General features: G+C 36.8%; 4 protein-coding genes across 9 annotated transcripts; all 4 read left to right on the top strand.

Moving 5' to 3' along the window:
• The first annotated feature begins 5,862 nt into the window (after nt 1–5,862).
• LOC104805065 (growth-regulating factor 3-like) lies at nt 5,863–8,502 on the top strand. Of its 2 annotated transcripts, none has more exons than XM_010529486.2 (5): nt 5,863–6,311; nt 6,468–6,659; nt 7,196–7,321; nt 7,419–7,632; nt 7,985–8,502. In XM_010529486.2, the coding sequence occupies exons 1-5, from the start codon at nt 6,089–6,091 to the stop codon at nt 8,409–8,411; spliced, it is 1,182 nt and encodes a 393-aa protein (XP_010527788.1). In that variant the 5' UTR covers nt 5,863–6,088; the 3' UTR covers nt 8,412–8,502. The 2 variants fall into 2 exon arrangements, with proteins under 2 accessions (XP_010527788.1, XP_019057718.1); XM_019202173.1 differs by having other exon boundaries at nt 7,196–7,415; nt 7,513–7,632.
• A 379-nt stretch (nt 8,503–8,881) lies between these two features.
• LOC104805052 lies at nt 8,882–13,969 on the top strand. 2 transcript variants are annotated; one of them, XR_770433.1, is made up of 7 exons: nt 8,882–9,264; nt 9,481–9,747; nt 10,199–10,247; nt 10,327–10,483; nt 10,626–10,787; nt 11,014–11,074; nt 11,400–13,969. XR_770433.1 is itself a non-coding variant. In XM_010529464.1 (6 exons), exons 1-4 carry the CDS (start codon nt 8,992–8,994, stop codon nt 10,680–10,682), a joined length of 354 nt encoding a protein of 117 aa, XP_010527766.1. In that variant the 5' UTR covers nt 8,882–8,991; the 3' UTR covers nt 10,683–10,787; nt 11,014–11,074; nt 11,855–11,875. The 2 variants fall into 2 exon arrangements, 1 of the variants encoding a protein (XP_010527766.1); XM_010529464.1 differs by lacking the exon at nt 9,481–9,747 and having other exon boundaries at nt 8,882–9,020; nt 10,327–10,581; nt 10,662–10,787; nt 11,855–11,875.
• An 815-nt stretch (nt 13,970–14,784) lies between these two features.
• Nucleotides 14,785–17,979, top strand: LOC104805035 (putative pre-16S rRNA nuclease). Of its 3 annotated transcripts, none has more exons than XM_010529441.2 (8): nt 14,785–14,877; nt 15,106–15,164; nt 16,009–16,160; nt 16,510–16,567; nt 16,932–17,018; nt 17,100–17,195; nt 17,358–17,447; nt 17,779–17,979. In XM_010529441.2, exons 3-8 carry the CDS (start codon nt 16,012–16,014, stop codon nt 17,827–17,829), a joined length of 531 nt encoding a protein of 176 aa, XP_010527743.1. In that variant the 5' UTR covers nt 14,785–14,877; nt 15,106–15,164; nt 16,009–16,011; the 3' UTR covers nt 17,830–17,979. The 3 variants fall into 3 exon arrangements, with proteins under 3 accessions (XP_010527743.1, XP_010527753.1, XP_010527748.1); XM_010529446.1 differs by lacking the exon at nt 14,785–14,877 and adding an exon at nt 14,960–14,978; XM_010529451.2 differs by lacking the exon at nt 14,785–14,877 and having other exon boundaries at nt 14,909–15,164; nt 16,932–17,000.
• A 256-nt stretch (nt 17,980–18,235) lies between these two features.
• Nucleotides 18,236–23,205, top strand: LOC104805024 (rab9 effector protein with kelch motifs). Of its 2 annotated transcripts, XR_770425.1 has the most exons (17): nt 18,236–18,406; nt 18,521–18,618; nt 19,117–19,255; nt 19,359–19,387; nt 19,498–19,594; nt 19,673–19,728; nt 19,810–19,917; nt 20,326–20,382; nt 20,491–20,582; nt 20,718–20,802; nt 21,014–21,166; nt 21,394–21,476; nt 21,554–21,730; nt 21,814–21,929; nt 22,247–22,331; nt 22,610–22,720; nt 22,919–23,205. XR_770425.1 is itself a non-coding variant. In XM_010529430.1 (16 exons), exons 1-16 carry the CDS (start codon nt 18,345–18,347, stop codon nt 22,667–22,669), a joined length of 1,497 nt encoding a protein of 498 aa, XP_010527732.1. In that variant the 5' UTR covers nt 18,236–18,344; the 3' UTR covers nt 22,670–22,721. The 2 variants fall into 2 exon arrangements, 1 of the variants encoding a protein (XP_010527732.1); XM_010529430.1 differs by lacking the exon at nt 22,919–23,205 and having other exon boundaries at nt 22,610–22,721.
• The last annotated feature ends 46 nt before the right edge of the window (nt 23,206–23,251 follow it).

The raw sequence follows: 23,251 nt of genomic DNA, 5'->3' as shown, positions 1-23,251 counted from the left end.
CTAAGAACTCACTTCACAAGTCACACTGTAACCTTTTGTCTTTTTGGTTGTATTATTTTTTTTTTCATTTTTCCCGCTCTCACACGCATGATTATTGGGCCTCGATACACAAAAAGATGTGTGAATATTGGAATATGTAAGTAAATAATATTGCAGAAATTATTTTTATTTATTTTTAGATTCAATGCTAACGTCGTCGCATAATTCACATCGAAAGTAAAAAAAAAAACATATTATTCAAATAAAATAACAACCATTTACCACGCTCATTACCAACAAAAAAAAAAGCATTTAACACAAATCTAATTGGGCCCCGCAAAGTTTTGCAATCGCGAATGTCGTTTTCCAAAAGTCCAAACACGTGTCACTTTCACACGTGTCTCTCTAACTACATATAGACGTGTCCTAATCACTCAAAAAAGTTTCACTTTCTTTTTTGTAATAAAAACAAGTGGCAATGTTAAGTTCATTTTGTATTTATTTTGTGTTTCCTTGTTCACTTTATTCATTTAAAAATCATTAAATAATTGATAAAGAAAGCACAAGCAATCACTCAGTGAAGGCAAAATAGAAAAAACTAAACAAACAAATCTCATTTAAAAACAAACAAAATATTTGGGTAATAGTTTAGTTTTGATTTAATTATTTCTTGTTTTAAAAATTTTGAATTAAAAATATATCTATTTAAATTCATATAAACTTTATTTCGATTAATCAATTATATTTAAATTGAATTAAAATACTTTTATTTAATAAAAATAATATTCTAATTATATTGAATATAATTATTATATAATATATTATTTGATTTGTTGTTGTGTCCTCTCACCAAATAAAGCCAAACGCCAAGTTTTAATATTCATTAAAATTAAAGTTTCTTTGCGATGTGGAGTTTACAACGAAAGAGATGCATAGGTAAAAAAATTGGTATTTAAAATTGCATAGATTTTAATATATATATATATATATATATCCTAAATTGCAATAATCCCATATACACACACATGTATAGTAATACTTTTCCGTTTTCTCTTCATTTCTCCAATAATGAGAATATAGGATCTCTTCCAGCTATTTAGTAAAATAAATTGCTTAAGTAGTTCGAATTAAATTACACATATATTATATTTCGGTCCAACCATCTAGGAGATAGAAATATTATCATATTGTAGTTACATTCAACGTTACTTTTCAGCAACTTATTTAAAAACATCATAATTTATATCCCAAATGGATCTTACGGGAACTATACTAAATCCATTTTCAATTTGGTTATAATTTCATACTCAACCAACGTCAATGGAAATCTAAATAACCACCCATGATTTTTGAAGATATGAATATTTGAAATAATAAAAATATAGACACTGTCATTTTGGTAAAGCATAAGGTCTTTTTGGCTTCTCCGCATTTTATTCTGACCTTATAACAAAAAAAAAATGACAGCTGAAATATATTTCCTTTTGCAACTTTATATTTATTTACGTTTGGAAAATTCTCAAATAAGGACTTTAATTGTGAGATTGAAAGTAATGGGCATTTATGCAAAACATTTGCAAATTTCCGCCCCTATATGAAAAAAGAACCCAACATTTCTCAGGCAAAAGAGCACGCGGAGCCAACTTTTTTGCAAAAGCTAAAAATTTAAAATAAAGCCAAAATCAAATATGAAAAAACAAAAATAAGCAACAAATACAAAGATAGAATCAAAATACAATTATACAAACCACAAATGCTACAACCCAAACCCAATAAATCCAAGAATTTCACTAAGGAACACAAACAAAACAGAATACCACAGAGACTGCCCGGTGCCATTTAAAAAAAAAACAATATTATTTTAATAATCTTTACGTAATAAACAAAAACAGCCCAAACGTGGTGCATATAATATGGGCTTCAAATATAGGCCCATTAACCGGATTGTATTCTATGCTGTTTTGGCCCATTAAGTGAATTGGGCTTTATAATGCTTCGGCCCAGTTGTTTCGAGATTTCAAATTACTCCATTGGGTTTTTATGGCTCCAATATTGTTCGGAATAATTCAAAAAACGCCTCGTTAGAAATCCATGGTTAAAAAAGAGTTATTTTGATATTTGAAACAAATTTTTTTATCATCGTGTTTAATAGGTATTAAATATTATCGAATATCTAATCATGGTTATTTACAACACTATAAATCGACCAAATTTTATTCTTTTTATTGTGATATAATAGTTATTTTTAATTTACAAACAATAAAAATAAATTCGAATATCTAATCATGCTTAGTTAATAAGATCATGTAAATTGACAAACATGTTCAGTTAAGTTTATTAGCCACAAACAACTTGTTGATAAATTTTTTATTATTAATAATAACGCATATTGTATTATTTACCCAAAAAAACGTATATTGTATTAAATGTGGAAAAAAACAGAGATGGGAAGTAGGTAAAGTAGTCTCTTGCATAAATACCAACTAGTTGATAAATTCATTTTCTATTAAATTAAATTAATTTTAAAATTAATTCCCAATTTATTTTAATATTAGATTTAATTTTAATTTTATTTTTTTTATATATATTACTTAATGCAGCGAAATATCTAAGCTTAGTAGTCTTTTGCATAGGATTCTTGCTTGTGTTCAAATTTTTTCTAGCTTTGCATGTTGACACGTGCGGTCACGCCCCTAGATACCTTGTGTGTGTAACGGAAAGATCTGTTCTCTTAATTTTCTTTTTCTTCTTCTGAATATTTTAAATTTTCGATTAATTAAAATACATAAAGTATTAGGTTACGGTCCAAGTTTAGTCGTAGGCTTTTTTATTTTTAATTTAGAAAGGCAGAGTTTATATAATCAACAATCAGATGGGGATTTTCAAATTTATGCATATGATTATGAAATGTGAACGTCTTATAACTGTTTTGTCTTCTTATGTAAATATTATTATTATTATGGATATTATTAAACTCTCTTACGGATTTAGCATATTCCTAAACTATCTCAAGTGAGCAAATGAAACACGTTTAGGTTCGTATCTAACATTTTATAGATTCATTACATTATTGCATTTTAAATATACAAAGATGATGTTCTGTTTACATCCTAACTAAACAATATATCATTGTATTCTAAATAAATTCATATAAAAAAAAATTTAAAAAATTATGAATATTAATTAATCTATAAAAAACTAAATTCTGAAGATATATTTATATAGAGAGGAAATGTAGTCATAAAGATTATAATCAAATAAAATTAAATCAAATGGAAACAAATCTTAATATAAAATCGAATAAATTTAGGTTTTTCTAATTTTAAAATCTAAAAAAATAATCCAACCACCGTGACGGAATTTCGAAATATCTATTTCTACAGATATACGTGTTTCTATATATAGAAGAACGAAATGTAATGTAACAGGTAAGAAGAAGATAACTGACTTCTGTCATAACCATAGCCAGCTTTTTTTTTTTTGCAAAATAAAACATTGCCGGACATATACGTATAAATGTCATATGTATATAATATATATACATGTTCATATATATATACATATATGAACAAGCAGGAGAGAAGGGGTCTCGAGAGAATAATAAGGCACGTGGCGGCACGTGGAGCCTCGCGTGCCAGTGTGACTTGCCTTTTACTACAGGAAAAAGAAAATTGACAAAAAAAAAGCAAACGTGGGACCCACGTGGACCTTCAATATGCAACTTAAAATTTCATTTAATTTTTTATTTATTTTGACACAAACAAAAAATCAGCAATAAATTTACCTGACTCCATGTGTCAGAAAAACGCCTTTGTCTTCTCTTGGACATGTGAACCCCCTCGCCTCCTCCTATCTCTTTATTCTCTGTACGAAATTTATATAAATTTCAGATTTGGTATATAATATAATAAAAAAATGAAACAATATAAAATTTTACTGCCATTAGAATATGAGAAAAATATATTAAAATCATCCAATCTCACGTGGCACGATCTGTTGTCTAAATACGACAATAGAGATGTCGGAATAAGATTTTAATCGGAGAAGATAAGTATGAGAAAAACGAATTAAACCTAAGAATATAATTTCTATTAGTAAGTTACTTCGGTTTTAAAATTGAAAAGATATATTTTAAAAATCGAAAAATATAATTTATGTATTAGTGAAAATAAAAAAGGAATTTTTAAATAAGTATTTTATTCCAATATGAGAAGTGACTTTAATTGTCGATAAACTATTTTAATTTTAATTTCATAAAATGTCTGTTAGGAATTTTGGGGGTGAAAATTGAATAAAACATTTCGTATGGGTGAAAGTAAAAAGAAGAAGAAAACTAGGGGTAGAAGTGAAAAGAAGGGGGACGAAGAGTGGTCACATCACATCAAAGGAGGGGGTGAGTCACAGGCGATCCCCCACCACGCAGTTGTTACTCACTTCTATGCTTTTTCTTCTGACACCCACCTGCTTCCCTCGCCTTTTACCTTTTTACCCTCCAATGTATACGTATATGTGTACGTGTATTTTCCATTTACGCAGAAAAAGATGAAAACTCTGTCGAGAATATGTTCAATCAGGAGTATCTTTGTTGGAGACATAATCGAGGAAATAAATTTTGCGGCCAAAATAAATGGAGAAAAAAAATGACCACGCGTTACTTATGTCAAATTGATATTTAGTTTACAGAATAAATATATACATCTTTTTCGGTAAACAGAATAAATTTATATCTTTCAATTTTCTGAACTATAAAATAAATATAATGCTTACCTTTTGACAATAAATAAATAAATATAATGCTTATTAGAATTATAATGACGTTATATTCGTTATATATACACACATATATACGAGTTCACGTTCCTATTGTACGTGAATGGCATGATAGGAAAATAGAGGGAAGCAGCAGGGGCAGATACGTCCGAGAATTCAACATAATTTGGCCGCACATCGTTTGTGGGACCACTTCATGCGCCCTATTTGGAAACTAAAGCGTTTTTAAAGCCGATGTTGCTATGAGCTCAACTCGGCTCAACTCGGCTCGGCTAGATCAATACTTCTGTGGTAGGTTTTGTGGGTTGGGGCCCACTCGAGATCCCATATGGTCTTTTTTTAAGCACGTGACACATCACTATTCCACTAATTTCTAATTTAATTTATTTACAAATTGAAATAAACTAATAAATATTAAAACAACGAAATCACGCTAATAGAACCAATCAGATTAATTAACTTTTGTTTGGTGATTTTAATGGATTCCTGCCAATTTCTGTGTGTAGAGTCTTTTTACTGGATTTTACTTCAATTTCTATTCGCGTTAAAAAAATCTTAAACAATTTTATTTAACAGAAAAATGCATCACAATTTTTTTGGTGAAAAGTAAACCCAAGATTACAATTTTCTAAGGTTATACGAAATATAATATTACAAAAATAAATAATTTGAATGTTAGGAATTAAAATAATTAACAGGATATATTAGAAACTAATTAAGTTGTAGTTAAATTTATTGAGTTTGAAAATTTTAAAAAATCTAGACAAATTTTAAAATCTGTATCTATTTATTTAGTTGATCAGTTTTTGTTTTTCCGTTTATTAAATTAATTTAGAATATTATAATACACTCTCAAAGTGGTATTTCCAAGGCACCGAGACAGAAAAACTGCAGGTTATATTATCTTTATCCATTCAGCATTCTGAATCTTGCAGTTGTTCTTTCTGGGTTTTACATAATTAGATATTTGATAAAAAATACTAAAGATTGCATAATAATATACTAATAAATACAATAATATTTAATTAATCAAACATTATATTATATATTTGCTGTCCGCGGTAATTTTTCTCGCTTCCCGGTTGTCTTGTCTCATTGTCTTTTTCCTCTACTTCTCTGCGTCAAAGACTCAAAGATACAATAACTGTCTGCAAAGAACAAAGCTTTTCTCATAGGAAAAAAAGTTTTTTTTTTTGCTCTTCAGAAATCAAACAGACAAAGACTTTGTGTTGTTGTTGCCTTTGCTTATATAATCTTATACTTCAACAAAAAGGGAAAAGAAAAAAAAAACACAAAGCCAAATAATCTCTCTCTCTCTCTCTCTCTCTCTCTGTGTTCCATGGACTTGCAACTGAAGCAATGGAGGAGAAGCCAGCAGCAGAATGAGTCAGAAGAACAAGCTTCTCCAACAAAAACTACAAAACTTGTCTTTGATCAATCCTTAACTGCTGCAACTTCTACTGCTCTTCCCCTCTTTGCTCCTGAACCTGAAACTGAACCCACCTCTTCTAAGCTCTCCTCCTTGTCGGGTTTTGCTCCTGATTCTTCCTCCAGGTCTCCAAGTAAGTCCTTTTCTTTCATAAAAGTATGTCCAGTTTTGGGTTCATGTTGTGAATTCATGTTCTTTTGGACGTTTTTCTTGAGAAAGAACCAAACTTTTCAGACTTTTAATGGGTTTTCCCATCTGGGTTTCGCTTATTCTTTTGTTTCCACCTCAGAATTCGTAGAGATGAGGAGTTTCTTCAGCTGGAATCAGTGGCAAGAACTTGAGCTACAAGCTCTGATCTACAGATACATGTTGGCTGGTGCTGCTGTTCCTCAGGAGCTCCTTTTGCCCATCAGGAAAAGCCTTCTTCATCGCTCCCCTTCCTATTTCCTTCACCACTTCTCTGCTCATCATCAACCGCCTTGTAAGTGTCTTCTCCTTCTCTCTCTCTCTCTCTCACATAGTTTCATGAGGATATGTTTCCATTGTTTCACTCTGGTGAAGACAAAGTCTGTGTCTTTTGTGTGGAATGCATGGCTTTTAGAGACAAAATCTGTCTGATGGTACTATCTTTTTGCGTATTATATGCACGTCTCTCTGCTTAGGACTACCTTGTAATCTTCCATCAGGCTTCAAAGAATACTCGACATTTTCTTGCATCTTCCCCCAAGATTTTGATACACAGTAGCAGTAGTGCCCATGCTCTTCATGAAGATGATACAACAGTTACTGAGTCTGATAATCCTCGCTCAGGATCAAACCAACTAGTAAATCCCACGTTCTTGATCTGTTTTGAGACATCAAGTTTCCAAAAGAGGCGCATGAACTCGTCCTGTCTTTAGGACAGGACGATCTTTGTCTTCACGGGAATGATTCCTTGTGTATTTTGAATCAACCGAAATGGTTCCATTGATCAAATCTGTTACGATGAAATGATGTTTTGTGGCTTGTCGTGAATAGGGTATGGGGGAAGGGCTGTGATGGATCCGGAGCCGGGGCGGTGCAGGAGGACGGACGGCAAGAAATGGAGGTGTTCGAGGGACGTTGTCGTGGGTCACAAGTACTGCGAGCGGCACATGCACCGAGGTCGGAACCGTTCAAGAAAGCCTGTGGAAATCCCCACTCCTCCTACAGCCACAACCATGGCTAACGCTGTTACAGCCAATGCAGCCGCTAACGTGAGGTCGGAACCGTTCAAGAAAGCCTGTGGAAATCCCCACTCCTCCTACAGCCACAACCATGGCTAACGCTGTTACAGCAACCCCAGCCGCTAACGTCCAATCTTCATTCGCTTTCGGCCGTGGAGGTGGTGGTGGGGAGGAGACGGGTAATGGGCAGAGTTTCTTCTTCTCATCATGTCCTTCACAATCTTCTCAGCTTCTCAACAGTAGTCAAAGGTATGAACGAAACACACAAGACAGCTCTCTCTTATCCTCTTTGAAACAGTTCCTCCATCGCCATTTAATGTTTCGGTTGTGAAGATGGGGTGATGTTGGCAATCGGGTGACAAAAGGAAATTATTATAATTATAATTATTTCTGAAATATCTTCTTCCTCAATGTCTGAAAATGGTGGGGACATTAGTGAAAGCTGATATGACCCATTTATGTCTCTGCACTTCTCCCCATCCACACAACTCGAAAAGATATTTTCAAACGCAATTATTCATTGGGTTGTATAGTATAATGTCTCAGTACATGTTTTATGACATTTTTCCATTATGATAACTTTTTTTTTGTGCTTTTGTAGTTGTTCGGGGACTAAGACAGGGAACAGCAGCAAGAACAAGAGACCGTACGAAGCGTCGTCCCACAGACCAGACGGCGGCCACATCCTGAGACGGTTCTTCGACGACTGGCCACGTGGCAGTGACGGTGACTCGGCGGCCGAGATGACGTCATCGTCCAGCCCCATGAGCTCGGCGGCGACGAGCCTCACTATCTCCATGGCCGGAAACCCTTCTTCCTCCTCTGATGTCTCCTTGAAACTGTCAACGGGCAACGAAGAAGAGGAAAACGGTAATAACGGTATGGGTAACGGTAATAACGGCTGGTGGGGCGGCGGCGGAAGCGGCGGCCCGTTGGCTGAGGCTCTGAGGTCTTCGGTGGCGGCGACGTCGGTCTCTCCGACCAGCGTCTTGCATCAGCTTGGGATTACGACTCAATCCTTTCACTGAATATTGTTGTAATAATAATAATTAAAATAAAAAAAATCTTGATAGACATTGTTTTTAGTTTCTTTTAATGTGTGGTTCTTTTGGGTGTTTTTTTGTTCGTTCTGTTTCCTTTTATATACTTTTATTTTTCTCAATTCACAATATTTTTTTTTCCCAACTCGATGAGAATTTTAAGAAAACTATAAAAGGAGATTAATGCAAAGTGATGTCGGTCATAAAGTAAATATTACATAAACTCAACCAAATATTTAAACAAGTGCAACGACGTCGTTTTATTAGCTGAAACGGCATGATAACAAGCGGGACGACGGCGTTTTACTTAAGCGTATACGACGTCATTTGGAAAGGAGGATACAAAACGAACGTTTTAAACGACAGCGTTTCAAAAATTTAAAAATTATGGAACGGCGTCGTTTAAAAAGTAGGTCAGTACATGAATTATAACCGTTGTACATCTTCCAAGACAGACCACCTCCTTCTCCTTCTTCTTCCTGCGTTTCCTTGGACGATTTCAGAAATTGTTGGTAGCGATGATCGAGAGGTCGAATGTCTTCCGTGGATCTTCCTTTCGATTCCTACGATGATTCTCTCTCTTCGGTGGATCTTCTTGTGAGTTTCTTGATGTATCCTCTTGAATATGTACTATGATTCTTGCTTTCAGCTGTGTTCTCTCTCTCTTCTCTTCGGTGGATCTTTCTTTGGCTTCGGAGGCTATTTCGATTCCGGGAGGAACGATGATTTCCCATTTTTCCCCTTTCCTTTCGGCTTCTTCTTCTTCTTCCCCTGATTCATTATGTTTCTTCTCTGCGTCTTCGTCGCTCCATTGATCCTCTTTCTCCCTCTCTCTATTACGGTATGTATCTTCTCTCTGTTTTCTCATTGACCTTTGTCGTTTTCCGGCAACTGTGTGTGCAATTCGGTTGAATCTGATTGTGGGTTTATGTTTGTCGATTGAATCTCAGATTCTTTTTGAGTTTATTGTTTCTATTCTGAAACGCTGTGGCTTCGTTTCCTTCACCTTCCCTTGGACACCTAAAAACTGATTATCATAGACATATATACAATGCAGGGTTCAGCAAGCGTCGGCTTTACCCAGGTTTTCAAAAACCAGAAGCCTGGATTTCCCACTAGTTTATCTTACCACTTGGTTTTGTTCTGTATCTGCTCATGGTGAAACCCTAGAATCGGAGCCAGTGTTTCAATTCTTCACCTGGAGAGTGTTTCCTTTCCGGAAATTTTATCCCGTGGGTTGGGAATGGAATCTGATGAACTGGGTCGATCGCTTATTTTGATTTTATCGGCTTAGATCTCGAAAGTTTCTTGCTTGATATTCTAGGTAAGCTCTATAATGCATTTGTTCCCGAGTCTCCATCTTAATCTTCATGGATCGATCGATTTGGAAATGATGGATGTGAAAGTAAAAGGTCTGAGCAGGATTGCGTATTGCGATTCATGTGGCAAGTGATGTATGCATATATCTGTCTGTCTGTCTGTCCGTATGTATGTTTATGTATGCATGTATATATGTACGTACGTATGTGTGTATGTGTGTATGTACCCCCCTATAGTGTTATTATCAATTGTTCCTGTTTGTCAGAACAATTGGAAGTGCATTCGCTATTACTTGCACTGACCGAGGGCTGAGATTGCTGTCTGTCTGTAGACTGTATGTATATATGTATCATCAACTGTTCCTGATCTTTTGGATAAACATAATCCAGGGCTGAGATTTGGGGATTTGAGAAATTAGGGTCTAATGTTTTGAAGTGTTTTTTTGGATGTTGTAGCATTAGGATTGGTGATTCAGAAGACATAAGTGACCGGGAAAACCATAAGGTGATGTTTAATACCTTTTTTTTGTTGTTGGGATAGATGGTTTTTTCACAAATTTATTTGCTTAAGGATCCCATTACAGGTTGAAAGTGAGGGTGAAGATTATGAGTATGGGCTAGAGGATTACATAACTGAAGAAGAAGATGATGAAAAGGATAGCGAGGAAGATGAAGAAGGGAATGACACAATAAGATTGTTATTTGGCATTTTTCTGGTGAGCAACTTGAAGATCACTGAAGGTATTAATAACTTTCTTGTTTGTGCTCCACATGAGGGCTCTCTGGAGCACAGATTCTTGCTGCAAAAAGCATTTGCAAGTTCAAATAGATTGCCGCCGGTAAACTGTTATCATTTTCCTGTTTTTTTCTTTATCTTTACCAGTTTCAATATGCTGATGGTGGAAAGAAATGCTTCCAGGAGCCTGTCAAGTTTCAATAGTGAAAATATCTGAAAATTGGTTTTGAAGAATATCTTCTTTCCGAGATAAGGCAGTGGACAACGGGTGCAGCTGTTATTAAAGGAAAGCTCCATGCCTTCAACCAGGTATAGATACGGAACCCGAGTTACAGAGCTGTTAATTGGAGTATAGCCAGAAATCTTTACTTGATTTCTTTCCTTCTTTCTTTTTTCCTTTCAAAAATAGAACAAGAAGATCTACTGTTGCTGTTTTTGGGACTGTGAGTCACTGTCATGAGTTTGGTCTTGATGGGACAAAATTCAGTTTCTCTTCAGTTTGTACTGATCTTTAGGATTTAATTTTAATGCACAGGTGCCTGGAGAAGTAACACAGGTGCCTGTCGGAATTCTTCGAGACGGTCGGCCCAGCATAGGTACGTACATATAATAGAGAAAGAGATAGAGATGGAGAATCATTGGATTTTTCATTATTCAACATAGAACATTACAACATTTATAATAGAAAACGAAATCACAAAATATCTTATTTAATAAATATAAATATCTAAAATATAGAAGAAACAAAACCAAATCTAATATTACGTAATTTTCTCCATATCTCTTTATATGCCCCTCAAACTCAAGGAAATGAGAAACAACTGTTTGAAGTTAAATTATCAAGAAAATAGCGGGATTTGGTAATCAAACTAAGGTAAATAGTGTATTGTTGGCGTATCTGAAAAGTTCGGTGTGACGCAGAAGCGTGGTGCAGATGCACAGTGATGAAGATGAATAACACGACAATAATGTCGACGACGCACAAGGCGCAGTGGTTTAGCGGCTATGCCGAAAAAAAAGTGGCTCAAATGCGCGCGGCTAAAGCCAAAAAAAGAAAAAGAAGGTGGCGCAAATGCGTGGACCGACGATCGAAGTGTTCCAATCGAAGAGGCTAAACGCTGGGTTTAGAAGAGATCCTTACGACGTTTAGTCGTACAGGTTTTGATACCATAATAGATAAAGAGATGAAGAATCATTGGATTTTTCATTATTCAACATGGAACATTACAACATTTATAATAGAAAACGAAATATAATGGAGCAGTCATACATTCTTAAAAGGATAAGATGAACATACATTTGATTATAGTCGCTCGTTCCAATATGAATACTTCACATCCTCGAGTTTTCCAGTTTTATGAAGCTCCTTGTGACAGCCTAGGATACCGTAGGAGGACGAGGAGTGATTGCCGGTGCGAGAGGCATGGACAATGGGCGGCTCCTGACGAGCTTCTGGGTAGGGGGTACAGAGATGAATCAGACGCACCGGAATGAGAGGGATTCGAGGGTTGTGTACGTATGAGACTACACAATCAAAGATAACTTAAAGGAATTGATTGAGTTACTCATAACAACAAGATGCATCTAACTTTTCGGTTAACCATCTCGACAGAACTCCAAAGTTAAGCGTGCTAGTTTTGGAGTAGTCTTAGGATGGGTGACCTCCTGGGAAATACTTTCCAGGATGTGTGCGAGTGAGGATGAAACATGCTAAAAGGTCTCATGTTGGTGTATGGGGACAGCTCTATCACCATATCGGTCTCAGGTCATTACAAATGGTATCAAAGCCGGTTCTCTTCCAGTACGGTGTGGTTCGAGGACGAATCAGGCGGAAGCTGGTGGGTCTGTGACAACCAGGATACCATATGAGGGCGGGGAGTGATCGCTGGTGCGAGAAGCATGGACAATGGGCGGCTCCTGACGAACTTCTAGATAGGGGTACAAGGATGAATCGGACGCACCAGAATGAGAGGGATTCGATGACTGTGTAGGTATGAGACTACACAGTCAAAGATAACTTAAAAAAATTGATTGAGTTACTCATAACAACAAGATGCATCTACCTTTTCGGTTAACCATCTCGAGAGAACTCCAAAATTAAGCGTGCTAGCTTTGAAGTAGTCTTAGGATGGGTGACCTCCTGGGAAGTATTTTCTGGGATGTGTGCGAGTGAGGACAAAACACGCTAAAAAGTCTCGTGTTGGTGTGTGAGGACAACTCTATCATTCCGTCGCGGCCTCGGGTCGTTACACTCCTCAATGAAAGTATCCATACCCACGCCCTTTTCAAATCAAAACTAAAGAAGTCATTTTACAATATATAGATATAGCAATTCATTGAGGAAAAACTTATATCATCTATGATGCCTAAATCATCTATGTTACCTAGTCTGTCTAACGGGTAACCCACGACTAAGGCGGATATAGAAAACTTAGAAATCTGCATAAAAATATAGACATATGTTAGTAATGGTATATAAAACCATATAGAGCTTATCAGTGGATCGAGTCGGTTCGATTCAGATAAATAACTAATAGGTTTTGATTATCCGATTAAACCGATTGAAATTTAAAAATTAGGGTTTGCTACCTAAGTCTTCTCTCTTCTCTGTCGACACGATACATTGGACATTGGTGCCCCTATGTCACAGGGTTAGATTCGAGATATGAATCTTTCCGTGCGGCAGTCTAGTCTCGGTGTGGAAAAAAGAAGTTTCGGGCAAACTGGGTTACACTTGAAAACTCCGGGAGATTAGACTAATTCTTTGGTTCCTTAAGGAACGAATGATGAGAACGAGAAAGAGATGGGTGAAGCCTGCAACAACAAATTTATTGATAAGGGTAAAAGATACAATGGCCGACGGCGGTTCGGTACAAGGAGGACAACACGACGACGATTTGAAAGCCGAGGCGTGTAACCGGAAAGGAGAACGAACCGACAACGTAAGAACAAAGTTCGGAACTTAGAGAGAGAATTGGGGAAAAAACAAGATTCTCTCTCAACAAATGACTAGCCTATTTATAGAAGAGACTTAACAATCTCTTGGTGGAGAGTTCACAAAATTCGGCCCCTAATTAACTCCACATGTACCTATTTTTCGGGAGTAAAAACAGGAAAAGTGGGAAGACTCCTTCCATTGTCTCCCTTAGTGCCACGATTTAAGGAAGGGTGTTGGGAATATTCTTCTACACTCATTTCTCAGTGTCAAAAAACCGAAAGAGAATGTCAGGATATCCCTTAGACCAAATACAATGAACCTAGACAAACTAAATGGGCTTTGGCCCGAGCCCAAACCATGGAGAATGGTCGGAACGTCCAAGAACTCATCTTCGACCATGTCCGCCAAACGATAAGTCTAGGGACTTAGCAAATTTTGGTTTTGGTTTGTCCATGGCCGCGATCTGGAACTCTCCGGATCATGTGAGGAATGTTCAGGAGTCCGTCCTTGGTCTGTGTCCCGCTTGGAAATAAGATAGAGTCTTTCGGCTGTGTGTCCCGTTCGTGATTCGTACCTACAAAACCGGATGAAAGGAAAAAATATGCAAAGAACGGGAAATGAGAAAAATTACCCATCTTTTCTCTCTCTCTCTCTCTCTCTCTCTCTCTCTCTCTCTCTCTCTCTCTCTCTCTCTCTTCAATTTAGGTTAATCCATAAAACCCATAAATTTAATGGATTAACCCAAAGATAAATATAAATATTTAAAGAGAAGTAATCTTTACATAACTGTTACACAGATAAAACGAAAACATTTAGACGAAAAGATAGTTTTAAAATGCATAGTTGAAACATTGTTTATTCGATAATTTGAAAAATTCTATAAATAAATGATTTTCATTATAATTTAAAGCGAGAGATGTCTATTAACTACGTATACATTAAATAAATTGTTCATTTTAATTAAATATTCAAATACAAACGACTTTATATGTGTATATATACATCTTTAGTGGATATATTAGACCAATTCTCTCTAATAATTTTTTATTATTTATTTTAATTAAAAAATTGTTACAAAAGGATAATTAAATTTAAATTTGAAATTTGAAATATATATAAAAAAATTGGATATTTAAGATATGTATAATAATTTGTAGTTTATTTTTGTACAATATTTTCCTAACTATAGACCAATTTGGATAGTTTTTTAATTAACTAAATTAAATTAATTGGATAAATTGGGTTACATGGTTTTTGACTTTTGTGTGGTGGGTTAAAACCAACCCATTAATTATTGTTATTGGGTTGAATCAACCCAACCCACTAATTTATTCGACCCATTTGGTTGGGTTTACCCAAATTGCCATCTATTCGAGCTCGACCCTGCCTTGCCTCCTGTCCGTCGGCGGCCGTCGCCTCTCTCTCTCTCTGCATCTCTCGTCGTCGGCCGCCTCTCTCTCGGTGTGTTTCATTGGAGCTCGACCCTGCCTTGCCGCCTGTCCGTCGGCGCCCGTCGCCTCTCTCTCTCTCTGCATCTCTCGTCGTCGGCCGCCTCTCTCTCGGTGTGTTTCTTCGCCTGCGTCTTACTCTCCGCCGCTGGTCTTTTTCGTTGCCATCGGCCTCTGATCTCCCCCTCTTCGGTCACCTCGTCTGTGTGTTTGATTTCTGTCGCCTGCGTCTTTTTCTCAGCCACCGGTCTGCTTACTCTTCTTCGCCTCTTCCGTGTGTCTGATTTTGTTCAGCCACGAGTAAGTCTTCTGCATCTCCTCTGTTTCATATTTGCAATTGATTTTGTTTTTGGGTTGGCCCACACACACACACGAAAGCCTGTGCTATTTGATTGAGGTGTTAATCTCAGTGTGACTTGGTTCAGAGTTTGAAATAAAGCTTCAGTGGAATCAATTGACGATTAACGTTTAGAATAGACTTTCTACAGTCTTGAATCTGTTCTATAGTTGATTGTTTGGTCTGGTCAATGTTAGAAATTTACCTTAGAATCATGTAAGAAGGGATAATGAAGCAATTAAATGCTAGAAGTATAGCTGCATCGCCGTTTGCATATTAACTCAAGCAATGCAATCTACACTCTATATTCAATAATCTGTTTCATCAAAACATGATGTTATGGATGTTGTTTTTGTTATTTTTTATGTTTGACAATTCTTATCGAATTTTTGTCTGGTTATAATTTTACTTACACAAACCCGAACCCGAACCAATTAAAAATATATAACTGATTAGATACGAATGTTCAAAATCAGAAATACCCGAACCCGTTTAACCGTAACGAATTAATCCGAACAGACCTGGATGCCCACCCCTAATTCTTACCTCCTGATTACACTTCTGGACTCGGGGCGTTTTCTGTGTTTTTATCAGACTAACTGAATCGAATTCCGTATTCTCTCGTCAGAATTAAAGGCAAAGATACATTCGTTCTGCAGTGTGTTTTTCTTCCATTTTGTTGAAATGTTTTGAGGGTTTTGATTCAGTCGTAGATGAAGTTTGTGAAGCCATTGAGCTTAGTCGTGCTGCAATGTTTTTTCTTCCATTCTGTTGAAGTGTTTTGAGGGTATTGATTCATTTGTACAGAAGATGAAGTATGTGAAGCCATTGAGCTTAGCCGTTGGCATTTCGAAGACAAAAACTTCAGTCCAAAGGCGGTTGCTCGGACTAGATGTCGGTGATAAATATGTAGGCTTGGCTATTTCTGATGCATCGAATAAGAAGGCGTTGCCTTTGAGGTACATATAAAGCTAACAACTTCATATCATGTGGTATATGGTTTAGTTAATGTTTTGATGTCTCATAATTGTTGTTTAGAGGGCTTTGCCATATAACGCGCCTCGGGTATTACCTATTGGCATTGCATATATCATTTTGAATGTTGTCTTTGAAACTGATTATATAGTGTCAATCAATCTTTGTAAAGATCTATGTTACATGTTCGTCATCATTTTTGCTTCCGAGAATGGTTTTCCAGTAAGCGGAAATCGAGAGATCTTCTTAAAATTGAAGTCCTACTGAATTGATTGTGAATCAGTGAATGCACATGTTTGAGTTTTGTTTTTGTTTAATTTGTTGATTCTGCAGTGTTCTCCTTAGAACAAAAACAAACATTGACTTGATGGCCACGGATTTTCAGAACCTGGTGGGTCCTTGATTCTTCATTTCTCTATTGCTAACACACTTTAGTTCTAGATGTTAGTTGAAATATGAGTGTGCAGAGAAACAAAGATTCTAGATTCTAACTATGAGTATATCAATAAAGTAATCTTGTTTCATATAAAGTTTCTAGATTCTCATATCCTCGTTGAATTGTCTGTTCTGCAACCTGTTGATGGAAATAAACGTATTCTATTCCCAAAGATTTTAGCTTGACTTGCATCTTTTTACATATATATCTCCTGTAACTATAATACGAATACTAATGTAGATGGTTATCAGGAAGTAGGCTCATAAGCTCTATATGGTTTTATATACCATTACTAACAGATGTCTATATTTTTATGCAGATTTCTAAGTTTTCTATATCCGGCTTAGTCGTGGGTTACCCATTAGACAGACTAGGCAACATAGATGATGTAGGCATCATAGATGATGTAAGTTTTTCCTCAGTGAATTGCTATATATATATATATATATATATTGTAAAATGACTTCTTTGGTTTTGATTTGAAAAGGGTGTGGGTATGGATACTTTCATCGAGGAGCTTCATAAAACTGGAAAACTCGAGGATGTAAAGTATTCATATTGGGACGAGCGACTATCATCAAAGGTATGTTCATCTGATCCTTTTAAGAACGTACGACTGCCCCATTATTAAACATCATCCCTTGTAATCGGGTATGAGATTGTTTGCAAAGAGAAAAACAGGGAAAATGTTAGGGGCATATTAGCATTATGGATAACAATATTATGGTCTGTGTGTCGTTCACAGGCCGTGGAAATGTTGTTGGAGCCACTGAATATACATCAAGTTAAAAAGAAGACAATGTTGGATAAGTGTGCTGCAGTTGGTATACTCCAGGTACCCTTAGATTCAACCTAATTGCCCATCCGCATGATTGAACATGTGTCCGGTAGATTCTCCCGTTTTAGGGATTGTATTTTGGCCCTTAAAAGTGTAATTTTATCGTACGGTCATTAGACCCGCATTGTTGTATTGTAGCGAATGTTGGGTAGCGAAAGCATAACATTTATCCAAAATAAGTCTGACTGAGATGATGATGTTGCGATAGATGTGCGGACACAAGAGAATGGATAGAATTTGAAATACATTAACATCTGTTCAGAGCCATGCTATAATGCCATTGTAACCTCATTGTGTCTCTCTCTTTTTTTCTGGTGTTTACGTACAGGGCTATCTAGATTTTGTCAACAAGAATATAATGAGGACGCCAAGCCAGTAGAAGTGTCACCAAGGATTGGTCATGTTGGTTTATTATATATACATGTGTGTGTGAGAGAGAGAGAGGGTGGCATATAATGTTGTATTGATGAATGCTGTGGCATGGAAGAATGTGGTGTTGGATTTGGAAGATGTGTTTGGCGTTTATGCTTGTTTTTTTAGATGAAAAAACAAAACAAAACAAAAGAGATGAAACTAAGAAATTTTAAATTTTTAGAATCCCATTTAATTAAAACAAAATAATTTTGATATTAAAATACGGATTATATAAAAATTAATGTTAAAATAAAATTTTAGAAAATAGAATATTAAATAGAGAATTATATAAATCTTTTTTTTTTTTTTGCAGCTTACATATGTATATTATAGAATATTTCAACCGTAACATCATTTCGATTATTCAAAGACAGAAAGGGGAGATCTGGACATTACTTCAACCACGAAGCCCGAGAGAGAAGCAGATTCCTCAGATTGATCAGTGAATCTTTGAGGAAAAAAATCCGACATCGATTCCATATGCATCACTGGGTTCGAGCTTCTTCTACCGATTTCGGCGGAACTCCTCCTCAACCGCGGAGGCAATTCTCATCCCCTCTCTCTCTCTCTCTCTCTCTCTCTCTCTTTCTTTACGCTTCCTCCGCAGTTCTGAATTCGAATCGACTGATTCTTCTTGTCCGATTCCCCTTGATCAGTGGCCACACTGCCGTCAATGTCGGAAAATCCATGGTGGTTGTGTTTGGTGGTCTCGTCGACAAGAAATTCCTCAGCGACATAGTTGTCTACGACATCGGTATCTCCCTTTATTACACGATTTTCATCTCTCGTTCTTTGTCTTTTTGGGTCGCTTCATCTTCTCGTTTCTTATTCTGTTTGTATCATTTTGTTTGATTCTTTAGTGCTTTAGGTTGTTATGTGTGGTGGTGGTAGTGTGTCAGTTCCCAGCTCGTCTAGGGCAATGTCTTAGCTCTGATTTGATGGTTCTTTTGGCTCAGGATCTCCCCATTGATGTTGGAAAACTTTAGATGAGATTATTGGGTTTGGTTTTGATGGATGATTCAAATGGATATATCATATTTCAAAGATGAATACTTTTGCTCCATCCTACTTGATTCTAGTGTCATCATGCTTCTGAATGGTGAAAGTCTTTTTCTTTTACCACCTTTCTAAGCAAGAGCACGGACATGTAGCTCCTCCAGTACAAGGTTGTATAAATGAAAACAGATCATCGGATGCATGTATTGATTATGGTCTTAATTTGGCTTGCCTTTTGCTTTTTCCGGTCTACTAGACAACAAGCTCTGGTTTCAGCCAGAATGCACTGGCAGTGGGTCTGACGGGCAAATAGGCCCCAGTCCGCGCGCGTTTCATGTTGCTGTTGCAATTGATTGTCATATGTTCATCTTTGGCGGACGGTCTGGTAACAAAAGGTAACTGCATGACTGGATAATTGATTCCTTGTATAGATGGAGGGCTGTAGGCGTTATATTATTCCCTTGTCCATAGATTAGCAATTTTTGTACTTTATTTCAGGTTGGGCGACTTTTGGGTCCTAGATACAGGTATGCGTATAAGTTCTAACAGTATTATTTGAAGAGAAACTGGCCGTTTGTTTTTTCACGCTTTGCTTCTGCATTTTTATAATAAGAATTCCATTATTTACATGCTGCAGATATATGGCAGTGGTCTGAGCTGACCAGTTTCGGTGACTTGCCTTCACCACGTGATTTTGCGTCTGCTGCTGCTATTGGGAACCAGAAAATTGTATTGTAAGTATTGGCACTTTATACCTTTTATCGACTTGCTAGGTTGCTGAATTGTGTGGCTGAGTGGCTATTCTTTGGCAGGTGTGGTGGCTGGGATGGTAAAAAGTGGTTATCAGATGTGTATGTTATGGACACAAGTAAATCTTGTACTCTTGTTTTGGTTCCGGTCTGCACTTTGTAGTTGCTGAGGATATTAACATATTTGGTGTATCCATTAGTATCCCTTGAATGGATGGAGCTGTCGGTTTCTGGATCTCTACCGCCTCCTAGGTGTGGCCACACTGCTACCATGGTTGAGAAAAGGTTGCTTGTTTTTGGTGGCAGAGGTAAGTAGCCCACACCAACGTCACAAAAAGCATATAAGATTCTTTATTTTTGCTTCTCAGTTGTTTTAGCATATTGTGATGTTAGTATAAGCTGACTATACATATCGCCTTAAATAATACGAAAAGAGGTGTCATGATGATGCCTAGGAATATGGATTGTAGAAACTCTGTTGTTGATTGTTCATCCAAGGACTCGATTTGCTACCTTTTCCCTTTCGTTTCAATGACCAAACTGGCTACAACTTTTACGTCGGGACTTGTGTTTCAACTTTAGTAATAAAATCTGTAGAATGTTTTATGCCTAAACATCTTTGATTTTTAGGAGAGGTCATACAAGTCACGTTTTTTTTAATCGAGCCAATAGCAATGAAACTGAAAGTTATTGTGTGGTATGTTTGTATTTTGCAGGAGGGGGCGGCCCAATCATGGGTGATTTGTGGGCATTGAAAGGTTTGATAGATGAAGGTTCGTCCCAAATTCCTAATATGTGTTCAATATAGAAATTTTATACTAGCGTCCGTTAGGTTGTCCACTGTTATGCTGAACACGGCTCCCTTTTGTTGTGGAAGAAAGAGCGTGAAACACCTGGATGGACCCAACTCAAGCTTCCTGGCCAAGCACCATCAGCAAGGTGTGGCCATACAGTTACCTCTGGAGGACACTATGTAATCCCTTTTCTAAATCTCTGTGCTTCTTGTCTATTATAGAACTCTATCAATAATGCTTTCTGTCATTGGATTGCTTTGTATGTGCTTGTGAGTACTGATTTTACTCGGTTCTCATAAATTCTGTTTTTACAGCTTCTGTTATTTGGGGGACATGGAACTGGTGGATGGTTGAGCCGTTATGATGTCTATTATAATGACACTATCATTTTGGACAGAGGTAAACTGTTGTTCCCTTGGCGTCCTATGGAATTTTGTCAGGTAACCTAGGGTCTTGTCTTAGTCTAAAAGTCTTTCGGACTTGCAAGATGTTAAAATTGTGATGTGATGTGTAATTTCTTTATCTTGTTGTCCCTTCTCTTCCCTATTGTATTTTCTCTTAAACAGTGTTTTGTTATATTTTCCACTGATTTATTCATTTCCAATTCTAGTAACCGCTCAGTGGAAGCGTTTACCAATTAGCAATGAGTCTCCTCCTGTTCGAGCTTACCATTCTATGACTTGCATTGGCTCTCGTCATCTATTATTTGGTGGTTTTGATGGGAAATCAACATTTGGTGATCTCTGGTGGTTGGTTCCGGAAGGTACTTAGCTGGATTCATACTTGATGTTCTACTTCCAGCTTGCTACTCTCTTCTTAACTTAGTTTCTACATCTACGTCCTCTTGTATGACAACTCTTTCCTCAGAACTTTATTCTCCGTTATTTTCGGAGAAATGTGTTGTTCCTCCATGATATGCTTATGTCTGATTAAATGAGATCTTGTGTTTTGCTCATCGTAACCTCGTCTCACTCTGCCTTATTTTTGCAGATGACCCGATAGCCAAGAGGTCTTCTATACATCAAATTGGAAATTCTCCTGAAATCAAGAATTCAGAAACGGAATTTGATAAGGTACTTGTGCATCTTACACATTTCTTTTCTCGTTTGTGGCTGAAATAAGATGCATACTTTACCCTTTTTGGCAACAGGAGGAAAGGCAAAAAGAAAAATCGGCTATCGCTGAACTGCAAAAGAAGCTTGAATTGTCTATGTCATGTGGGTTGCACCTTCAGATTGTAGAGGAGTCAGAAGATAAAGAATTCATCGAGTTAGGAACAAGGTTGATCAGTGGAGAAGTGGTTGGTGATCAGGCTTCCTTGGTTCAGGTGATCGTCCTCAGTTTATGTTGTTTTGTGATATATATAATGGTCCTAATTTTTTTTACTGAAATGCCCTCTTGTGAAAAAAGGTGGCAGCACTGGCATGTCGTGAGCATTGGAAGGAGTCCACCCCGATGGCTATACAATTGAAAGAACTCGGTCCTTTGCTCAGAGATTATCAACGTCTGGTTACTCGAAAATACGTGTGAGTTCTTCTCTATACTGATTACTTTGGACTCAATTCTTATGGAAAGAGATTGGCTCGGAATACCAGTGGGTGTTTGTCTTTGACATATTTCGTTCAGACTCTCATATTGTATCTTAGGCAATCGGTACGGTGAACAAAATGTGGAAGCTTTATGTATAGCTTTTGGGGTTTTCTTTGAGATGAAATGGTTTGCAATCACAATTTTGAAAGATATGCAGAAACAATTGTCCGCTATGAAAATGTCACATTCTCTTGTGCATCTTTCTTTCCTTTTTGGGTTATGTACTGATCATTTGTTTCTATTTACATGTCAGGGCCAATAACGGGTTGGCATCGGTTGATTCTGGGCTCTCGAGGAAAGAAACCTTCAAGTTTTATCATCTCAAAAATCCTTCCCAGGTGCTACTTCCTTGTCTGAAACATTAGTTACACCCCTCATACCAAATCGATTCTTCCTTAGTAGTAATCTCTTTTTAGTTCTTACATCCATTCTCCACACTAAATCCGAAACCCCAAGTGTCATATAGGATTTAGAAATCATCAACAGTAACTAAAACTAATATGCATCATTATTTGTTGTTTCTTTTTTATCCTCTCTTCTTAATCAGTCATCTAATATCCTAAGCTTTCTGATGTTTCCCCATATTATTTTTTCTAATCGGCATTACAATTCTCAGTTACGGATGGATGACATCCCGAAGTTGCTTGAAGAGTACAAAACCCTTCTATCCGATTGAAGAGTACTTCGGTATACCTCTTCGTATGGAGGAACTACAAGCTACTGTCAGGTCTGAATTCCTAAGCCCTTGAACACATTGGTCTTTTTCACTTGCATATATAGTTACAGGGTAAATATTTTTAAGACAGAAACTTTCAAATGTTCACGCGTAAGGTAAACTCTTAGAGATTGTTTTTTTTCCGCAAGGTCTCCATAGCCTTTGTTGTTGTCTCCTCGAGTTTCTTCATCCTTAATCTTATGCTTTCAGGAAGAAGATGCTAAGAAGATCACAGACGCAGATATCAGAAGGCTGAAGTTTAAGAGAATCTAATCTTGGAATAAGGATTCATCGAATTACCTCCGTCAATGCGGAAACAAGGTGATCTTTCTCTTTGTTCTTTTCATTGGAAGCTTGTAGTTTCACCTTGTATTCCTTTTCCTGCCTATATCTTCTGTTAGAACGATGGGCTTGAAACATGTAGAGATGCCAGAGAATGACAAAATACGATAGATTCAAGTGTCAAACCTTCTTTTGATATCCCGGTTTGCTGCGTCCATCTTCTCCCTTATGCTTCCAAATCCTTTTCTCATGGGAGATCTC

The sequence above is a fragment of the Tarenaya hassleriana genome, unplaced genomic scaffold (genome assembly GCF_000463585.1).
Source record: "Tarenaya hassleriana unplaced genomic scaffold, ASM46358v1 Cleome1, whole genome shotgun sequence".
Taxonomy (NCBI): domain Eukaryota; kingdom Viridiplantae; phylum Streptophyta; class Magnoliopsida; order Brassicales; family Cleomaceae; genus Tarenaya; species Tarenaya hassleriana.
The sequence above is the reverse complement of the archived record's forward strand: the minus strand, read 5'-3'. Positions and strand labels throughout refer to the sequence as shown.

Excerpts from the sequence above, each read along its gene's own strand:
- LOC104805035 (XM_010529441.2), top strand. The coding sequence starts at position 16,012 with ATGAAGTATGTGAAGCCATTGAGCTTAGCCGTTGGCATTTCGAAGACA. Across the intron at positions 16,161-16,509 it reads AAGAAGGCGTTGCCTTTGAG|TGTTCTCCTTAGAACAAAAA; the intron begins GTACATATAAAG and ends TTGATTCTGCAG. Across the intron at positions 17,019-17,099 it reads ATGTAGGCATCATAGATGAT|GGTGTGGGTATGGATACTTT; the intron begins GTAAGTTTTTCC and ends TGATTTGAAAAG.
- LOC104805024 (XM_010529430.1), top strand. The coding sequence starts at position 18,345 with ATGCATCACTGGGTTCGAGCTTCTTCTACCGATTTCGGCGGAACTCCT. Across the intron at positions 19,595-19,672 it reads GGGAACCAGAAAATTGTATT|GTGTGGTGGCTGGGATGGTA; the intron begins GTAAGTATTGGC and ends ATTCTTTGGCAG. Across the intron at positions 20,803-21,013 it reads CACTATCATTTTGGACAGAG|TAACCGCTCAGTGGAAGCGT; the intron begins GTAAACTGTTGT and ends TTCCAATTCTAG.
- LOC104805052 (XM_010529464.1), top strand. The coding sequence starts at position 8,992 with ATGATTCTCTCTCTTCGGTGGATCTTCTT. Across the intron at positions 9,021-10,198 it reads TCTCTTCGGTGGATCTTCTT|CATTAGGATTGGTGATTCAG; the intron begins GTGAGTTTCTTG and ends TGGATGTTGTAG. Across the intron at positions 10,582-10,661 it reads GTTCAAATAGATTGCCGCCG|GAGCCTGTCAAGTTTCAATA; the intron begins GTAAACTGTTAT and ends AAATGCTTCCAG.
- LOC104805065 (XM_010529486.2), top strand. The coding sequence starts at position 6,089 with ATGGACTTGCAACTGAAGCAATGGAGGAGAAGCCAGCAGCAGAATGAG. Across the intron at positions 6,312-6,467 it reads TTCTTCCTCCAGGTCTCCAA|AATTCGTAGAGATGAGGAGT; the intron begins GTAAGTCCTTTT and ends TTTCCACCTCAG. Across the intron at positions 7,633-7,984 it reads CTTCTCAACAGTAGTCAAAG|TTGTTCGGGGACTAAGACAG; the intron begins GTATGAACGAAA and ends GTGCTTTTGTAG.